Source organism: Anopheles stephensi, chromosome 3 (assembly GCF_013141755.1).
Source record: "Anopheles stephensi strain Indian chromosome 3, UCI_ANSTEP_V1.0, whole genome shotgun sequence".
Classification (NCBI taxonomy): domain Eukaryota; kingdom Metazoa; phylum Arthropoda; class Insecta; order Diptera; family Culicidae; genus Anopheles; species Anopheles stephensi.
In genome coordinates this window covers 51,129,371-51,147,325 of record NC_050203.1, presented here as the reverse complement: position 1 = coordinate 51,147,325, position 17,955 = coordinate 51,129,371, and the positions used below count along the sequence as shown (strand labels likewise).

Genomic DNA, 17,955 nt, shown 5'->3' with positions numbered 1-17,955 from the left:
GGAATCGATCGTCAACCGAAAACCGGTATTTGCCAGAACCGTTCAAAGCCAGATCCTACCTCGAGAAGAATCAACAAAGAAACCCGTAAACATGGCACCGACAGCATCTGTGCTCACGAGTCGTCGGAACGTATAGAACGCAAATGAAAAGTACACAAATGACAGGTCGCATATGATGTTCTACATTTATCCATGCAAGCTGTTCCGCTGTTTATGCTAATTCTTAGGCTTAAGTGAATCGGAACATTCTGCCAACGGACCGAAACTAACATTTTTGCTAATCAACTTATCATCAGCAAATTATGGCGCCGATTTCGTGTCAGCAAGTATTTGATTTCATTTCGGATTTACATGAAGCCTTTCCACCATTGGTCCACCGAAATGAATCCCAACATTTGTTTTGATGCGTCAGGGAAAAAAGACACGCATTTCAGCTTGCGCACAGCTGTTCTGCATACGTTACTTCATTCAAAATTCCCGCTCGTTTTTGGCTGGTAGGCCAATAAAGTGGACTGTGCAAAAACGAATCTCTGTCAAACATAAGGAAACGTTCAGCGTTCTTCCTTTTGCTTTGCCATTTGCTTTAAAACACGCATTAAATTGAGCTGACCTTTTCGTGTGCTTTTTTATCTCCTTCATTCCAGGCGACATCTGACACCCAGGCCGTTCAGTGCGGGCCAAGAAGCATCACTTTAATTGACGAGAGCATCCAGTCCGACCCAGCAATACATATCATCCACCGTTCGTCTGCTTAAGACGCTTCCCCGACCCGCTTACTCGTGCCAGTGGGAAATGCTGACAGATACGATAACAGCTTGTGTGTGAGCTGGTGGTGATTTACTTTTTATGGGCTGCGATTTATTTCGATTCTCCTTTGGCCCGGTGGGGCATCCAAGGCGCGGAGCAACACAGGTTGTTCACACAGCCTCCATCGTAAATCATAATTAAATCCCCCCAAAATTAATGGAGCACTCAGCAAAGCAAGAAGGTCACCGAATTAGTATCAATTTTTTCGTACAAAAACGATAACCGGGGAGTGAACGGGCATCGCCAGCAGGCCGTTTAATATGGCATTAACTAAATTTAATAAATAACAAACAAATATCAAACAAAATCATTGGCGCAGTTGAGGGAAGATTCGTATCTAGCTTCTAGGTCAGAATGCCGGGTTGACTCGATAGTCGCGTGTGAGGATCCGCTCATACGTATCCTCAACGGCATGCAAGAATAAGAATCCGAAAGCTTCTTTTGCACTCCGAAAGGAAGTTATAAGATTTTTGCCATAGTAACTAAACTTCCATGGTTCCGTGCTGAAAATTGTTTCCATAGTAACTAGCTAATTTAGCCTAACTACAGGACTTTTCCACATAACTACGGAAATTATGCAAGCTACAGTATGCAAAGCAGGCTTGGAGATGTGCTGTTCTAATATATTTGACCTATATTACTGGTATAAAAAACAGAATCTCTCTTGTAACAATTAGCCTGCCAACCTTTCTCTAAATGATGTTTATGTGATCCAGTACATCCATAAACTAGCTACCTGGGCATGTCCTGCACTATTAACGAAAATAATAATTTAGGCTTGAATTTGAGGCCAAATTCTTATACTTCTTCATCGCTACAATCACCTAGAAAAGTCTTGTGCCACTTTATGTTCCCTTTGTTGGAAAATCTGTATTGTGTATGGTCCAGGTGGGGCATCATACCAGTTCTGTACTGTGGACAACTAGCGCCACTTCAACTACGCCATGGAGCCGTCAACTAGAGACAAAACTTAAGTTCAATTCCTGGTGGCACGGTGGCCTGGACTCTTGGTCTTCCGGTGTTAGTATTATGACATGACCAGCCCACCGAATCCTTATGAGTCTAATTCGCTGCACAATGATGTTCGTAGTGCTCGTCATCATTCCTCCTCTATCACAGTGCTCGTCATCACAGTTTCTCTATAGTCCTTGTCTCGGAGGCAAATATGAGTACTGAGGCTATCAATGTCATATACGGTGTCTACTTCATCCATGACGGTTTTAACGGTACGCCTACTGAGCAGCCGCGGGAAGGCCCATCCTAAAAAGAGCATCCTAGAAATCTGCAGATCAAAGCAAGCATCAAAACATGAAAACTTCTTCTTGGTACTACACCATCGAAAAGTCTTGGATAGTCAGTCCTGCATACGGGAAGCCAAGACATTGTTTACAAAGTTATTCACAAAACTATTTAAAAAGCCAAGTTTCCGGTGATTGCAGTTGTGAATATTTGAGATGCGGAGACCTGCTTTAGCGCCATTTCAGGACAGCAGGAAATAAAGGATTATGTAAAGCTTCTTAACCAATCGCCATTCTAACTATTTAGGTGAGTATTTAGACCATCAATGGAATAATCATTTCCATGGGTATCCCATCCTCATCCCTCCCGCACACAAAAATTTTCAAGGCCTTCTCTTTACACACACTAATTATGTCTCACGTCTAGCATCTCTAGTTTGGACCGCAGACACAAATTTCCTAAAATAGGTGGACGAAACAGCCTCGATTTCTCCTGCACGATCGATGCAAATGATGCATCTCGCTTCTAGTGCCCAGCATCGCTACCCCACATACTACGCCATCTAATTAAAATTTACACTACTTTCGCGCACCTTCTATGCAGACGACATGATCGCGGATCTGCTGCGCGACCTGCACGTCCGGGATGAGATCGATCAGGTGGTAGATGGCGTAGATTGACGGATGGACGCTCTCGAACCGCTGAATCTCCTGGCGGATGGCCAGCGAGTTGTTGAACAGCCAGGGCAGATGCGTACGCGAACTGTTGTTATTCATTTTTCACGCCCGATTTTCCGCATCCAACAACCTTCCGCCGAAAACACAAACGGAAACTTTCACTCTTAACACTCACACACGGGCACACACTCGACGGAAGAAGAAAATTCTTCACAGGTACACACACTTTGCACTTGTGCCAGTTTGCCAACTACTTGACTTCGAAGGCTTCAGGGGACACAAATCAAACACACGCACAGGCACACAAAAACACTCACATTAAAGCAGCTCTTCTCAACTGCATAACAGGCATGCTTTTCAACGATTTTTTATCCGATTTTATCACTCCGCGGGAAGCAACGCTCACGGTACGAAAAAGAGACGCGCTTGCCCAAACTTTGCTAATGACGATGCTGGTAAAGAAATTTATCAAAATTTTCACAACACAATCTACCAGTAAGCATCAAAATTTTACCACATCTAAATTACACAGTAGCAACAGCAGCAGCGGCACACACTGATAACTTTTTCCAGGAAAGCTGGATCGGTGCTGCACGTTTTGTTTCACACTCCTTTCACTGTTTCATTTATTTGGCTTACTTTGATCGGAGATAGGCTTCAGGTGGCCGGGCGGAATGCGGGCTTGGTGGGCGACGAAACCTGTCGCTGCTGAAGCATACGTTGTAAGCAAGGGAATTTAAGCCGCGATACGCCTTCTCCCGTTCGTTTAAACGCAACCGCGTACAGTGGCACAATGTTTACACTGGAATATACCCTCACCGTGTCACAAAGCTCATCTGTGGCACAACATACCGTTAGATCTTTTTCCGCTTCGAAGAGAAAGCTGGCTCTTTTTTTTTATTTGGGGAAAAATTCACGCACGAAAACAACACGCACACGTCCGACGCGTATGAAATAACAACACTGTTTGACAGTCCATTCCCAAACAAATCGCTCCGAGCACTGACGTTTTCGAAAGTGAAGTGGTGCGTAGCGCAGGTCATATCATCGCGGGATAGAATGACTTTATGGATTCAAAGAACAAACCAAGAATCATTTTGACAGCTAGAGTGTCCGGTAGAAAGTAATAATTTCAAGAGAAGAAACAGTATTTCTAGGTAAAACCTGCACAAACAGAAATCCCAAACAACATGGAAAACTTGCTCTTGTTTTGGTACTTTGTCCATGTTGTTTGGGAGATCTGTTTGTACAGTGTTTGTTTTGGTTTATTTATATTTTATTTAGAATGTTTTATCATAATAGCGACATCAAAATAATCGAAAATATCAGAGAGAGATTAGATCCAGTCCTGTCCTGTGAAAAATCGACTCTGAAACTCCCTTGACCTCACTTTCCTTACATGAAATTACGAGAAATCATATGAAATGCATTCCAGATTTCTTAGAGATGTAATGTGAGATGAATATAAAACACATTTTCATTGCTATATTGATAAGAAAAATAAAACAGCGATTCCCGTTGTCAAAACGGCATTCCCAACACGTCATTACGGTTTGATTCACATACGTGTACACAGGCCTTCATAATGAAATTTGTTAATTGGGCACACACTGTCATCGGGGCAAGCAGCGCAGGTATTTGGCGTATTTGGTTGAATTTCTCTAGATTTTAACTGAATTTTGTTTCGTTTTTTGATAAAAAATAATCTTGTGAAGTTGTTCAATTTGCGTAGACGTTCATTCTCACCATAAACGCCTTGTTTTGTTATCATTTTCTGATAGTTTTGTTGTGTTTTCCGTTTAAGCAAGTTTTCTCTTATCAGCCGGCTAAACAAAACAAATAAACTCTTCGTCCTGCTAAAGATTCTCCAAACCAGCATTCGATATGGTCGCAAACGTTGAAATCCCATTCGGTATGTGGCCGAAAAGCATGCTCCATTAACTATTTTGCGTAATAAATATTGTACCATCTTTCCAGATGCGAAACAGCTCGCCAACGTGCGTGTGAATCTTTCCTGCGTGGTTCGTTCGGTTGACCTGCTAACCTCGGCTCTTATCAAACGTGTCACAGATGCCGAATTTCGGGCGTACACGCTACAAGCGCTCAAACTAACCGATTTGACCACACTCGCCGGCGATGATACGGAATCGAATGTCGCTCGCCTTTGCTTCCGTGCTGCGTATCCTTTTTCGGATCTTGCAACACACGCAGCTCTGAAGGGGCAGGTGCACACGGCGGCCGTCTGTGTCTATCCGAGCCGTGTTGGCGATGCACACCGTGCGCTTAAGGCACTGGGAATGGTCGGTCGAATTCAAATCGCTTCCGTAGCGACCGGATTTCCGTCCGGATCATACCCACTGGAAACACGGCTACAGGAGATCCGTTTCGCAGTTGAGCAGGGAGCAAGCGAGATTGATATCGTGATCGATCGGAGCCTGGTACTGACCGGCAAATGGCAACAGCTGTACGATGAGATTGTCTCAATGCGCAAGGCTTGTGGCGATAAGGTTCACCTGAAGACGATCCTTGGCATCGGAGAGTGTGGCACAATGGTTAATGTGAGTTGGGCTGATCCATCCAATAACGAGCTTTTACTACAGTACACATTTCTCTCCACAGGTATATAAAGCCTCGATGGTGGCGATGATGGCTGGATCGGATTTTATCAAAACATCCACGGGCAAGGAGGCGGTCAACGCAACGCTTCCGGTCGGTCTGGTTATGATTCGTGCCATTCAAAAGTTTTATCGTCTCACGGGAAAGAAGATCGGACTGAAACCGGCCGGTGGTGTACGAACGGTCCGGGACGCTATCGCCTGGATGATCATGATACGGGAGACGCTTGGCGAGGAGTGGCTAAAGCCGGAACTGTTCCGATTCGGTGCTTCCGGGTTGTTGGATGATATTGAAAAACAGTTCTATGCCGTTTCGAAACGGCTGTAAACTGTTATTGCCAAGCGATTGAAAAGAAAAGCATTCCCAAGCTACCTCGAAAAGCCACTAATACTGTTAAAAATACACCTCTTGTTCCTGTTTTCTAACAACTTGCCGGATTCGGATTCAGTGCTTTTCAGTGGAAAGAACACAAACGGGATGATTTAATTAATTGAACTAATTTTATTTGGCTTTCTTCTTCTCACTCTCCTCTTTGTGTGGCCATGAATGAAAGGGACAAATGGCTATGAAAAAAACAATTAATACGCAAAACGCTTGGTGACGGAAAGATGCAGAATGCTTGTAACGTAAGTAAGTAAGTAATAAATAAAACACTAAAACAGGTAACTAATGATGATTTGTGTTCAGGCAGAGGGTGTCCGTCCGTGCTGGCTTTTATGGCTCTATCCTGAAGCCCGTCTCTGGAGAGGAGCTGTAGTTGACGATACGAAACTTGCCCGATCGCATGTAGTAACCGTAGCGGCCCCGAACATTACCCTTGCTATCGCGTTCCTCTACGTGGAACTGACGATTCTTCCTGTTGAGTGGGAAAAAGAAAGAAAAAATAAGCCTTATTAGTACATTATGCAGGGAGGGAATGTTTTCAAACACACAAAATACAACAAAAAGGTGCAAAACACACAACACAACAAAGTGATCGCAAGATCGTGCAGTTAGTCACAGAAAAACACCACATTTACCCTTCACCCGTGTCATAGCCAAACTTGTAGCTGTTAGGCCCATGGTGACCATGCATTTGAAAATCGATTCTAGCACCTTCATCCTCTCCGGCAACGCGACGCGTGTACTGATCCACCCGACGGTTACGGCTCGGCACAAACTCGCCCCGGTTCAGCTCGTCCAGTCGCAGCGGCAAAAGCGAACGGGCCGAACCGGCCGTCGCTTCCGACCGTGCGTCCTGCTCACCGAGCAGCGCACTGGCCAGCAGCCGGTCGAGATCGATCGCGTCCAGGAAGAAGGTGTCCTCCTCTTCGCTCGATTCGTGCCGCGCCTTATCACTGTTGCCCTGGCGCGATTTCTCATTCGCATTCTTTTCCACCGCATCGGTGTGCTTCAGGTTGATGAGCTTCTGGGTCGGACTGTACTTTTTGCCCTTGGTTTTCTTTGGCTTGGCGGCGTAGTAGTTCGGTTCGCTTTGTTCGACCGGGGGCGGAAGCAGCGGTTCGGTTAGATCGTCCCGGGACGGGCTATAGGAACCGTAGGAGGTCGTGTGGGGAGAGCCGGTTGATCCGCTGGGCGAGCCGGTCTCCCCATTCGCGAAAAAATCGACCAACTTCGATAGCTCCTCCAGCTCCTCGTCCTTCGGCATTACGTGGATCATGTACTGCGGTTTGTCTTTGGTCGCTTCCGGTGTTACCACGTCCGATCGGCTGGTGACGAGGGCACGGGGTGTGCTCTGTTTGAGGGGGGAAGCCTGGAGCAGGGTAGCAGCTCCCAGCAGGCAGGTTGCGATCTACGGAAAGTATTGGTGAGAAGAAAGTGGTCCAAGAAGGTTAGTTTTTTGCGTTGGAGGTAGAACTAAGTGTAAGAAACTGAAAGACAACACAAGCATGAAGGTGGCTAGCTATAGGATCTGAGATCTATGAAAATAGGAATAAATCAGCAAGCGAGGTCAGAGGAGCTTGTCATTTATTTGGTGGGACCTGTAGGACGGGATATATTCTGCGCTACCATAGCTAAACGCAACGATCACGTTGTAGGTCCACCGAAGGCAGTTGACGTGTTTGATCCGAGGAATGCTAGGCAATCGGCGGCAATACGAGACCAATCATGATAAAATCATTCTACGCTAAGATCACTCCGACAAGGTGTTTCGATACCTGTAAAAATGGCCTCAGAAACTCTTAAATTTGAGAGTTCATAGCTGATCAGTACTTCTTAAATTAAGATAGCGTTAAACAAGGGATAAAAGCATGGACAATGGCCAGGCGAAGGGTTCCAAACATTATCCGAAAGGTGGGAATAGATTTTCACTCTTACACAGATCACCAATTATTGATAAAAAAGCATTAAATTTCTCCTAAAAATGCTATGAACATTTTTTTTTAAATATTTGTTGAACAATAACCTGATCGACAACCTATTTTTTACTTCTTATTTGTTAGGGAACTGTGACTTGCATGTGCACGCCTGAAAGTATGCAATTACACAAAAAGCGTTCGGAACTTCCGGCATTTGCGAATAATTTCGCACCAAACAGTGTTCCGAATGGTGCTCCAAAATGGGATTATTGTATTCAAAATTAATTGCCAGCTCAGCGAACACGAAGCGGAATTGCGTTACTATTATGCACGAAACGAGGCGCGAAGAGAAAGACAGAGGGAACAGCTTTGTCATCGACCGTTGCATCTCTCAGCCAAAGCCATTCATATTATGCTGCTAAAAACTTCACCGATCCGCCGTGTTACATTAATTTGAACCATTTTCCTCCTTCGCCTCGAGCCCAACTCGTGCGCTCGCACACATAACAAGCGCGGGCGCACGCTCGTATTTAAGCATTACAAAATTCCGAAGATGGCCAAATTAATGTGCACTCGGATCGTTTGGCCATCTCGACACTCCTTTCGCCGCCGCCCGAGAAAAAAAGGGTATGATGCAACACGTGGTTTTGTAGTGCTTTGGCACGCGTGCTTCTTCTCGCGCCGTTCGCGATTACATCCCACCAAAGCATCTCGTTGTTATCAAACCGATGGCTTCCACAACTGGGCACAAAAGGCGTCAAAGAGCTCGGAGGATGTGGTAGAGTGAGTGCTTCCGCAGATTTGAAGTATCGGGGCTGGTATTGTGCGAGCACACTTCCGGTACAACGGCTGATGGGCAACAATAAGCATCCCGATGGATTAAGTCACGTGACTACACGCGCTAGGAAAACTTTCTCTTTAAGCAATACAATTCATAATGCAAACCGTTCATTACCACTATAAGCAACTTCATGTTGATAAACTGGGCTGGATTTTTAAACTGCAAGCTCTCGATAAGCAAAAACTTCACCACTGATGGACACTTGATTTCGGCTGATCGCTTCACTCCACACAAACACAGATCGGTTTCCGCAAATCGCGCTCTCTGTCAAATCGCTTAACTGCACTTGCGCACCGTTTTACACACACGCACACACACTCTCTCTCTCTATCTCCACAGCTACGATCCGACCTTGTCAGTAGATGCACGGAAAATAACCTTCCACTCCGGTGCGCCGACCGTACTTATAAGAACCACCGCAACAATCACTTTCCCCTACTGCGGGCCTGTTTGCGGCAGCGCGAATTTTCCACCCCTACCGCTACGGGGCGAAATGCGCAACGGTTACGGAGCTGGCCCCGCGTGTGCTTTCGAGGGTGTACCGAAAAGCCCGAACCGAGCTACGGAAGATGGAGCTACGATCTATTTCGTCTTGCTGAGAAAAAATGTCTTCGACGTTTGTCAGGGAAAACACACACATCAACTGTCTCGGGCCCAGCCTTGCCGCTCGGATCCGATCTGTCCGAGAGGTGTCACTGGATTACGTTCCGAACGTGCTAACGACGAAACATTTTATATCACAAAACCCGCGTATTACCACCGGTGTGCCCTTTTCCAGCGGTAGCGACGTCATTATGTCCAAGGTTTCAGCCGTCATTGTGAACGCCCTCGATTAGGGATATCCCTTTTCCCCCTCCCCTTTTCCGTAGGCAGGACAGTTGTCCGGACACCGGATTGGCATGAGGAAATTGGAAACCGGTATCAAATATGATCATCGGTAGGGTTCCAGGGGAAGGGCACAGGAAAAACCTGAAACCCTGGCCCATGGTCTGGCACGCCTGCAACAGGGACGAGAGGATCGATGACATAATAATGCCATCCGCCGATGCTGCAGCGGAAAGTGGATCAAAACCCGTGAAAGGAAAACATTAACCCTTCTGTGTATGCTGAGGTATGATTGGCATTTCTGGGGCACAGATTAATCGGCCACTGTAAGGAAATCTTATCCATTGATATTTTTGGGAGATTTTTTTGAAATGTGGGATCAGGAGTATAGCTTTCTCTCGTGAATGTCCATCTCGAACAGGACAGTTTTTTCTGCAATTTTTGGATGAAAAAGCATTTCGATAGCCGTACTTATTTTAAACTCTACCCGTAGTTCAGGAGATTCCAAAATTAAAGGCCGAAAAACGAGGGAGTGTCTCAGAGTTCGAAGTCTTGACTCAAACACTCCAAATACCATCATCTTGAAACTAGGAAGCTTTCAAAATGTGTTAATATTTTGACTGAAAAAGAACGACAGAACAACGACAGACAACGACATAAATCTTATCGGAGATTAGAGAAAAAATCGATTTCGATCTAGTTCTAATGTCTCTATAATATTCGCTGTTCAGCAAGCTATCATCAGATGTGCCTCGCTACATCTGGACTTAACCACCGAAGGAATTGTGCATGGTTCACCAAAAAAAAATTTTTTTAGTAGGGTCGCTAGACGACGAGGTTTTCTAGACCCTTAAGACAGTCCAGACTCTTGCCTCGGACATCGGACCCCCGTTTCTGTGACGGTCGGTTAAAAAATTGCGGACCGAACCCAGAACCAGTGTCTTCCTAGACTTGATTTGAAACCTCTACCAAGATCAGCTCGAAACAAGGAGCTTTTGAAAAAAGCTTCGTTCCTCACATAACTTTTCCGATCATCATCTACTTCTTCTGCTTGGATTCACGAGTTCCTTTGTCAGGCCGCCCATGTGAAGGCACTACCTGGAATATCTTACTTGTAAAATCAGTTCTCACTATGGGGGAAAGATCCGGATGCGAATCGATTCCCGGTCCTGCCGTGTGAAACCTATCATCAATACGTAGCTCTGTAAGGCAAGGATGCGCGGGAGAAGGCAAACATTCGAGAGAAAAGGTATTGTGCTTGTTGCAACGCATTAACGTCAAAAGTGTAGATATAATGGCTTCGAGCCTTCTCACCCAAAAAATATATAAATAGTCAATTAAAAAAAAACTTATCATTTTTAAAATACTCTTACAAAAGATGGAAGCTCTTGTGTCCAATTTATGCGTTCAGAAAAACTTGATCTTTTTCGGTTTTTTAATATAATTTCGAAAGAAAAAAACGACCTCGTTTCCTCTATGATAACCGTAGATCAGCAAACTTACCAAGTCGAATGAAGTCTCATAGACCCAAATCCTCTATAAATGAACGATTAAAGAAAAGCCGATCAGCAAATTATGATCAGACATACGTCGCTTCATCTAGCCGTATCGACCGAGGGAATATTTATTCCCTAATAAGTGATCAAAGGTCCTTAAAGCGACTACTGGAGCAAATTTATATATTTTATTTTTTAACATAATATGAAAATCCCTATCTGGAAGTGGTGGACATTGTCAAGTTCATCAGAAATATCACTTGAACTAAGTCGACATGTAAGACGTATTAAATCGTATTAAAAGCTCAATAATGTACGCCCTTTACCTTTAAGGGTTTAAAAGGCACGTGTAGAAAAGACATATCATCTGAGTGAAATGGTCAGCGGAACCTACCTCCCGCCGACCAGCAGACAAATTCATCAAAACGATCCATCTCCATCTCAGCTCGTCACCCAACGCCACGCGCACGACCACGGTGGTAAGATTGTTGGGCATGTGGGGCAAGCATGTCCAAGCATGTCAAGCAGGTGCACACACACACCAATCCCTACCATCGTGTAGGGATATGTAGTTCAATATTGCCGGTTCACAAGCGGTTCTCAACCCGGTCGGTTAAATAATGTTAACTTCCGCGAGACATAATTGTCTTTATTCTGCACGTTGATCCCGCCGGTGCAGCTGCAACTGCAGCAAGAAGGGGCATACTGTACATGGATGCGTTACATCTGGGTAGACACCATCGAACATGGGCATCTGGGTAGCGCTCACTTCCTGCTGATTATGTGACAAAATTCTCACATTGCGAGCCCGATCAGCTCAGTGAATCGGATTGCGGATTATAAAACGATTGGGCATGAGCTATATGTAGTGCGGAGCTGTTTATTGAGCAGCCATGCTAAATGGATGCCTACACGCTCGCTCACCTATCTCGAGTGAGCGTTATGATTACTCCCATCATTATGGTGCGCGGCCGATTGAAAGGGAAAGCGTTTTACGGTACTGGCAAGAGAAAATAATGTTTTCCAACACCTCGTACCTGGGTGGGAAAGGTACGGTGTTGCATCCGTACGCAAGCCGGAAGCTGTGGGCGGTTCGGTGTAGGGAAATCGTTTCCACGGGTTGTGCGAAGGTTGGATTGATATAATTTAACTGCCCAGCATCCCGCGTCCCGGGATTGTGCGGTGACGATCACCTGATCATTAAATTATTTTTTCCCCCTAGCCTGATAACACACAGCAGATCAGCAGTTTGCAGCTTGTTAAATCGATCGTGGCAAATCTGCAACAGACGCAAATTATGTATCACATGCAATGGCCATGCTGTACCGTACGTGGAACGTGGCCACCCTTTTGAGCAAGCTCTTGCTTCCCCGTCTCATAATCGATTAATGGATACGCTTTTTTCGCGGTAATGACGCTTGAGGACACACACCGATGATGATGGGTGAAAGATCGGAACCGTTAAAACAAATGAGGAAAAACTGAGAAAGTGGCCGACGGGGGAGGAGGGAAAGCAAAAGTGCTTCCTATCCAGGTCCAGCCAGTCGAGCGCAACGTGACGCCTGACAACTGATAAGGCCACAACCGTACGCCGAAAAGCGAAAGCAAGGAAAAGTTTGAGCGAATGAAACGACGGACGAAGGAAACCAAATGTAAAACAGGTCTCTCGGCTACAGCATCCACGACGGTGCGCAGAAATGAAAAGAGCTGGCTGCACCAATAGGTGCGTATGAAGGTGGCTCGTATCGAGGGCGCGGAACAGTTTGATCGCACACAGTTGCGTAACACGCTCGCGCACGAGTGGTAAAGAAAGGAAGCGGGAAGCCTTTTTCCCGCTGGAGTGCAGATCGGAAGCGAAACCAACCGGGCAACCCGTATTAACTCGGTTAATCGGTGTACGGGTGAGTATTCCACTTTACGACCAGTTCCTGATGGGCGCAACGGAAGGTACTGAGATACACAAGTACTGGAGCTGTTCGATCGATGGATGCTTGTGATTTGATTTTGTTTGTTGTCGATATTTGAAGATCAACGTGGTGATATCTGAACGAGATCCACACAATTGAATTGCGTTAAAAGATAGGGAGTGCTTTCAATTTTTAGCTATCTGAGGTATTTCTTTTCGACTAATGGTAGGCCAGTGGCTTCTGGAAGCTTTCAATAATTTATTCCAGGTATGTTATTGCAGCATAACCAACAGTCGGACTTTAATCGGGCAAATCTAAATGAATTGTTTATATTATTAATTTTAAAATATTTGACTGGAATTCTCATTGAAATAATCTTGCTCGATTTTCGTAAAGAATTATAAAAGACTCTGGAGACTGCAGATAAAGAGTTGTACGAATGGTCCAAAAGGCCCTGGCCTCCTAGTGATCCTGACTGTCAAGTTTCTCAGATTCGTGTTTTTTATTATTTTTGCATATTTTTAAACACACTGTTACTATTTTCTTCGCTAGGCATAACTTGCCATCTTGTAACTTAAATCCTAACTGACAATTAGGAAGAAAATGCCTTTCTCTACACACATAAAATGATTTAAAATCGTTTCATGAACAAAAATGTTGCACAAAATATTAATAACAAATAACTGAGAAACTGAGAAAACGTAAAAAAACGGTGAAAAGAAAACATAAATATTTGAAAAACTGTTAGAGAAATCCCGAGACTACTTAATTACTTATCAGGCGCTACAACCACTTTGCGGTCTTGGCCTGCTGCAACAATCCTCGATACCGCTCACGGTTTAACGCCGTCGTGTGCCAATCCGTTATCCCGGCCGTTCTGGCGGACGCATCAACACCATCACTCCATCTCAATTTGGGCCTACCACGCCTCCTCTGTCCGTGTGAGCGGCCTAAAAGGACTTTACGGGCTGTGTCGTCCGGTGTCATTCTCATGACGTGTCCAGCCCACCGGAGCCTGGCGAGTCTAATTCGCTGCACGATGGTGACACTATCGTTCAGCTCGTAGAGCTCGTCATTGTAGCGGCTCCTCCATTCTTCTTCCATACATACGGGGCCAACAATCCTTCTGAGTATCTTCCTCTCGAACGCGGCTAAACCAATATATAATCAACATCTCGAGACTAAACCAACATTTATGAGAGCTATTCAGTCGATAATGTCCTGACCCGTAAACGTAGAACATTCATCTTGTGCTTTGAACGAGCCCTCTGCAGAATAGAAGTGTTTGAAATTTATAGCATGATAAATTCTTCAAATGATATCCCTACGTAGATCACACTACAAATATGCGATAGTGTCTTTTTCTTCAGGGTTAGTCGAATTATCTTGGCCAGGAGATATCATTCCGTCCCCCACAGCAGTACCCGATCTTCGAAAAGATCGAGTCGACACATCTCTCTCTCTCCCTCTCTCTCTCTCTCTCTCTCTCTCTCTCTCTCTCTTCTTGGCCTACTTCTATTTTCTGGCTTACTACTAGACTTAATGATACCACGTAGTTGGATAGCCAAGTCCTCCCTACCGGGGAACGGTCTGGGTGGGATTTGAACCTCGGTCATGCCCTATGAAGACCGGAGCCGTTGTCGCCCTTCCTCACGAACCTTCCTGGTGCGGCATAAGTCTGGTATCCACACGGACTTCAATCATCATATCCTTCATCCAGATACGCTTTTCCCATTCTGCTTTGACCTCCCTCAGGATGTCTAATGTCAGAAAATACGTTGCTTCCCAGATAAGCTCTATCACGGTAAGAACTTCCGGATTCGTAACCACGAATCCATGGTATTGTAGTGATCATGTGAAATCATTCATCAGATTACAATCGTGTGAACATACTGAATGATATGTAGCCCACCTGCTTTGTATGTACTTATCAATCTGATCTTAAAATGCGTTTCGCACACTACCAATGATTTGGGTTTCATGATCCAATAAAACCATGTCAAGGACTCAAAATTGTTTCGCATGACACCTTTCCCGGACCGTTGATTTTTACGTTATTGTTAACCCAATTCTATTAGTTAAACAAAAGAAATAATTACCAACATGCAGACACGATCGACGCTTCCGATAGCGAACAACAAAGTGGTGAATCGTTGCCATTTTTTTGCAAATCTGCCATCAAACCGATTAGTAGATAAATCTTACCCACAACAAGAAACAAAATGCGCCCCAATCGGTGTGCAGAATCTCGGCAAAAAAACGTTTTGTTACGCTTTCCAACTGATATTCCAGACGCCACGTGCCACGTGTCGGGGAGAGGGCCACATGTCGGTTTCTGCTCATCACAGGCTTCTTCAGGCCCAATTAAACCTCATTAACCTTACCGGTGACTTAACCGACGATCCTTCTCCTATTTTGAGAATAAAATGCACTGCGACGTACATATGCCGCTGTCCCAGGGTTAGTGGATTACACTGGTTACATTTACCCAGTTTTAGCTTACACTTTCTTTCGACCGCGAAAGAGCACGCAGTCCGTCAATATCATAATTAACAGTGGCTGTCTAAATGACGATTTTGACGAAGCGCACCCGGAGGCCGGTTCGTTTCAGGCGACCGTCGTAACAGCACCGGTCACGGCTCAGTTAATCCATCGTCGGCAGGCGTGTGGCGCACGGCTTTAGTCGTAAGTAACTATCCGCAAAGAATGTAAAAGAGCAATTGAATTATGACCCAGTTTTGTTTTTTTTTTCCTTAACCATAAGCCCGTGTAAATCGCTTTTAGATAGAAGCAAACGACACCTGACGGTGTGAGTACGTTAGCATCCGATTCAGCCGCGATCATGCAAATGCCTTAGCGCCATGCTCGGGACGCTCGTTATGTAGCGTTCGCAGCACGACGAATCGAAAAGATCGTACCGGTCGTTCTGCTTCAGAAGGCAAAACTGTTGTTGATGTGCAACAAAAGGAGCGCCCGAAAAATAATTTTATGCTCGCGATTATTATACGAGCTTTCGAGCCGTAGGTAGCTATGGATTGTAAGCTACTTGCCTAAGTGATCTGATTATTTGCGCCAAAAAAGGGCCGCTGTTTCCCGTTCTTCAACGGTGGATGATTGAATCAAACATGTAACACAACTATTGTGGGACAGAGTGATACAACAAAAATGACCGCAGTTTCAGCGATCACGTAACGCAAACCGCGCCAGTCCCGTTCGACGTTTAGCATAGCAGAGCGATGATCTAACATAGATCACCGGCGTGTGCAGTACTCGTGGCCACCAGCCACGTGCAGCCAGCGAGCGTGGTTTCGCTCGATTGGAGACATAAAAGGCTGTATTATTAACCGTGTTTGATGATCGGATAACTGAAGCTAATGGAAACGAATCGTTGTCGCCCACCTTATACGCGTGGCGGTTAAGCCGAAGCCTGCTGCTTGAGTTGATTCATTTATTCCGGCTTATGCGTGTATTTATTTTCAAAAAATATTATACGGCACAGCAATAATCTGATAATTCCTTAGCAAAGCATTTGTAAAAATCACACGCCTAACGTACGTAAAAAGCGATCCCTCCTCCTATGAGGTATAGTGAGTGTAGCTGTAGCTCTTCCTCTCTCTCTATAATGTAATTCCATTGCTCCGAGACACCAGTTCCGTCGTCGTCCCTCAAAAACATTCAATATTGTTTTTGATATCGTCAAATATTTTCTTCTCGATGGACGGCCGCACGATACGGTCGTTCGGGACGGATGATCCAAGGCTGAGGTACACCTGTTTCCTGAGCTTTTTGGCAACTCGCTGCGCTAAATCCTGTGCGCCACTACCATCCGGTGGGCCAATGATTGTGGTACCGAGCACCTCCGCTGTGTTGCTTGCGTTTGGCATCGCCACTGCCATCTCGTCAAACGATTCCGCCTTATCCTGGCCGATGTAGATGAACACCGATTCCTTCATCTTTAGTACGCGAATATTGTACAGCACTTCGCACACTTCCACCTGTGCGAGGTGCGAGTGAAAGTTTGGTGCAACCATCTGGAATGGGTATCACGGAATACAGTTGTCTTGTGCTTGTATAGAAGAAAACAATATTACCTTCTAGAGACAAGATGGAGGGCAGCAACACTCGTGGCAGTGAAGGAGAACGAATGAAAATATTTCGTCGAGGATACTGTTCCTGAAACACTTTTAACGTTTGTATTGCTCCGATTTTCCTTTTGTATTTTGTACGATTGGTTTCAGAATACTCCGGCGTTACCGCAAAGGTTTATTTTGTTTGGATGACCGGAAAATAATTTGTTTACGTTCGGTACGGTTTGACAGCACAGCACAGTGGGTTGTCTACGGTCAAGAATATAAACAGGTCAACAATTTTTAAATCTTCACAAAAACATTGTTTTAAAAATTTAAAACTTGTAGAATTGTATAAATCATTGGGTAAAAGACTCGAGAAGGCCCCCCCCCTGACAAAATTTGTTAGGCGCTGTAGGATTTACGCCTAAAGGTATGCAATCCGCAGTACACGTTGCGAGAGCTTCACACTGAGCTTTCAGTGTGCTTTCAGCGTGGTCAAAATTGGTTGAAGAAAGTCGAATAAAATATTGTTATTATTTGATTAAAATCCCCTCTCCGCTAACCCTACCATTCATTTTGGGTTACAGGGGCTTCGTACTAGTTTTCAGTCGCACTAGGGGTGAACAATCGGGCCTATAACATGCAAGGCGTTCTCGGACGGAAACGGAACAGTAATTCGATGAATACTTGTTACCTTGCATTGATATTCAGCAAAGGAGGAAACATAAGAATATCATAATCTCAAACCACTTGTTACAATGTATTGTATCAAGTTCTAATCGCTGTCTGTTAAAAGTATTAAGGAACAATGCACAATGTTTGCATCAAATGGGTTTTGACCATACAGAAATCCCACTGTACAACAAAAATGACAGGCCACAGTGCTGCACACAAAAGATTCTAGGGGGGCCTTCTCGAGTCTTTTACCAATCATTGAAAAATATAAAAATGTTGTAAAATAAAGACATGAAAAAATCACTCAAGCAGTATTGTTCTAAAAGTTTGTTTTAGTACAGCAATCCGAATGCCCCTTGTGGCAATTTACATACAAGTTGTGGTTGGTTTGATTTAGGTTCGCATTTAGAAGGACGGTCCAAAGATAGTTGCAATAGTGGCACTGGTATCAACACGGTAGAACCCGTATCGAATCTCTTCTCAGTACGTTAAACAATTCAAA

The 17,955-nt window shown here is 44.8% G+C and overlaps 4 protein-coding genes across 9 annotated transcripts in view; 1 reads left to right on the top strand and 3 right to left on the bottom strand.

The window, feature by feature from the left end:
* The window catches only part of LOC118514522 (centaurin-gamma-1A), a 160,472-nt gene extending 156,769 nt beyond the window's left edge, over window positions 1-3,703 (bottom strand). The window contains exons 1-2 of one of the 4 annotated variants that reach the window (XM_036061494.1): window positions 3,576-3,703; window positions 2,639-3,175 (exon numbers count right to left, since the gene is read on the bottom strand). In XM_036061494.1, coding sequence (XP_035917387.1) covers window positions 2,639-2,822 — 184 coding nt within the window. In that variant the 5' untranslated portion in view covers window positions 2,823-3,175; window positions 3,576-3,703. Of the gene's footprint in view, window positions 1-2,638 lie in introns of all 4 variants that reach the window. The other 3 variants (XM_036061493.1, XM_036061495.1, XM_036061492.1) reach the window with 3 other exon arrangements.
* A 607-nt stretch (window positions 3,704-4,310) lies between these two features.
* On the top strand, window positions 4,311-5,914 carry LOC118514563 (deoxyribose-phosphate aldolase). 2 transcript variants are annotated; one of them, XM_036061563.1, is made up of 4 exons: window positions 4,311-4,357; window positions 4,528-4,635; window positions 4,701-5,281; window positions 5,343-5,914. In XM_036061563.1, the coding sequence occupies exons 2-4, from the start codon at window positions 4,608-4,610 to the stop codon at window positions 5,664-5,666; spliced, it is 933 nt and encodes a 310-aa protein (XP_035917456.1). In that variant the 5' UTR covers window positions 4,311-4,357; window positions 4,528-4,607; the 3' UTR covers window positions 5,667-5,914. The 2 variants fall into 2 exon arrangements, with proteins under 2 accessions (XP_035917456.1, XP_035917455.1); XM_036061562.1 differs by having other exon boundaries at window positions 4,330-4,635.
* LOC118514565 lies at window positions 5,818-9,211 on the bottom strand. Of its 2 annotated transcripts, none has more exons than XM_036061564.1 (3): window positions 8,595-9,211; window positions 6,359-7,131; window positions 5,818-6,195 (listed from the first exon to the last, which is right to left on the bottom strand). In XM_036061564.1, exons 1-3 carry the CDS (start codon window positions 8,610-8,612, stop codon window positions 6,054-6,056), a joined length of 933 nt encoding a protein of 310 aa, XP_035917457.1. In that variant the 5' UTR covers window positions 8,613-9,211; the 3' UTR covers window positions 5,818-6,053. The 2 variants fall into 2 exon arrangements, with proteins under 2 accessions (XP_035917457.1, XP_035917458.1); XM_036061565.1 differs by having other exon boundaries at window positions 6,052-6,195; window positions 6,435-7,131; window positions 8,595-9,207.
* A 6,912-nt stretch (window positions 9,212-16,123) lies between these two features.
* Window positions 16,124-17,038, bottom strand: LOC118514583. The gene is made up of 2 exons (XM_036061586.1): window positions 16,800-17,038; window positions 16,124-16,739 (listed from the first exon to the last, which is right to left on the bottom strand). Exon 2 carries the CDS (start codon window positions 16,737-16,739, stop codon window positions 16,374-16,376), a length of 366 nt encoding a protein of 121 aa, XP_035917479.1. The 5' UTR covers window positions 16,800-17,038; the 3' UTR covers window positions 16,124-16,373.
* Window positions 17,039-17,955: the final 917 nt, after the last annotated feature.

Bases quoted from the DNA above. Each gene is read 5' to 3' on its own strand.
- LOC118514563 (XM_036061563.1), top strand. From the start codon at position 4,608: ATGGTCGCAAACGTTGAAATCCCATTCG. The intron at 4,636-4,700 runs GTATGTGGCCGA...CCATCTTTCCAG, and splicing joins AAACGTTGAAATCCCATTCG to ATGCGAAACAGCTCGCCAAC. The intron at 5,282-5,342 runs GTGAGTTGGGCT...TTCTCTCCACAG, and splicing joins AGTGTGGCACAATGGTTAAT to GTATATAAAGCCTCGATGGT.
- LOC118514565 (XM_036061564.1), bottom strand. The intron at 6,196-6,358 runs GTAAATGTGGTG...CCCACTCAACAG, and splicing joins GGCTATGACACGGGTGAAGG to GAAGAATCGTCAGTTCCACG.
- LOC118514583 (XM_036061586.1), bottom strand. From the start codon at position 16,739: ATGGTTGCACCAAACTTTCACTCGCACCTCGCACAGGTGGAAGTGTGC.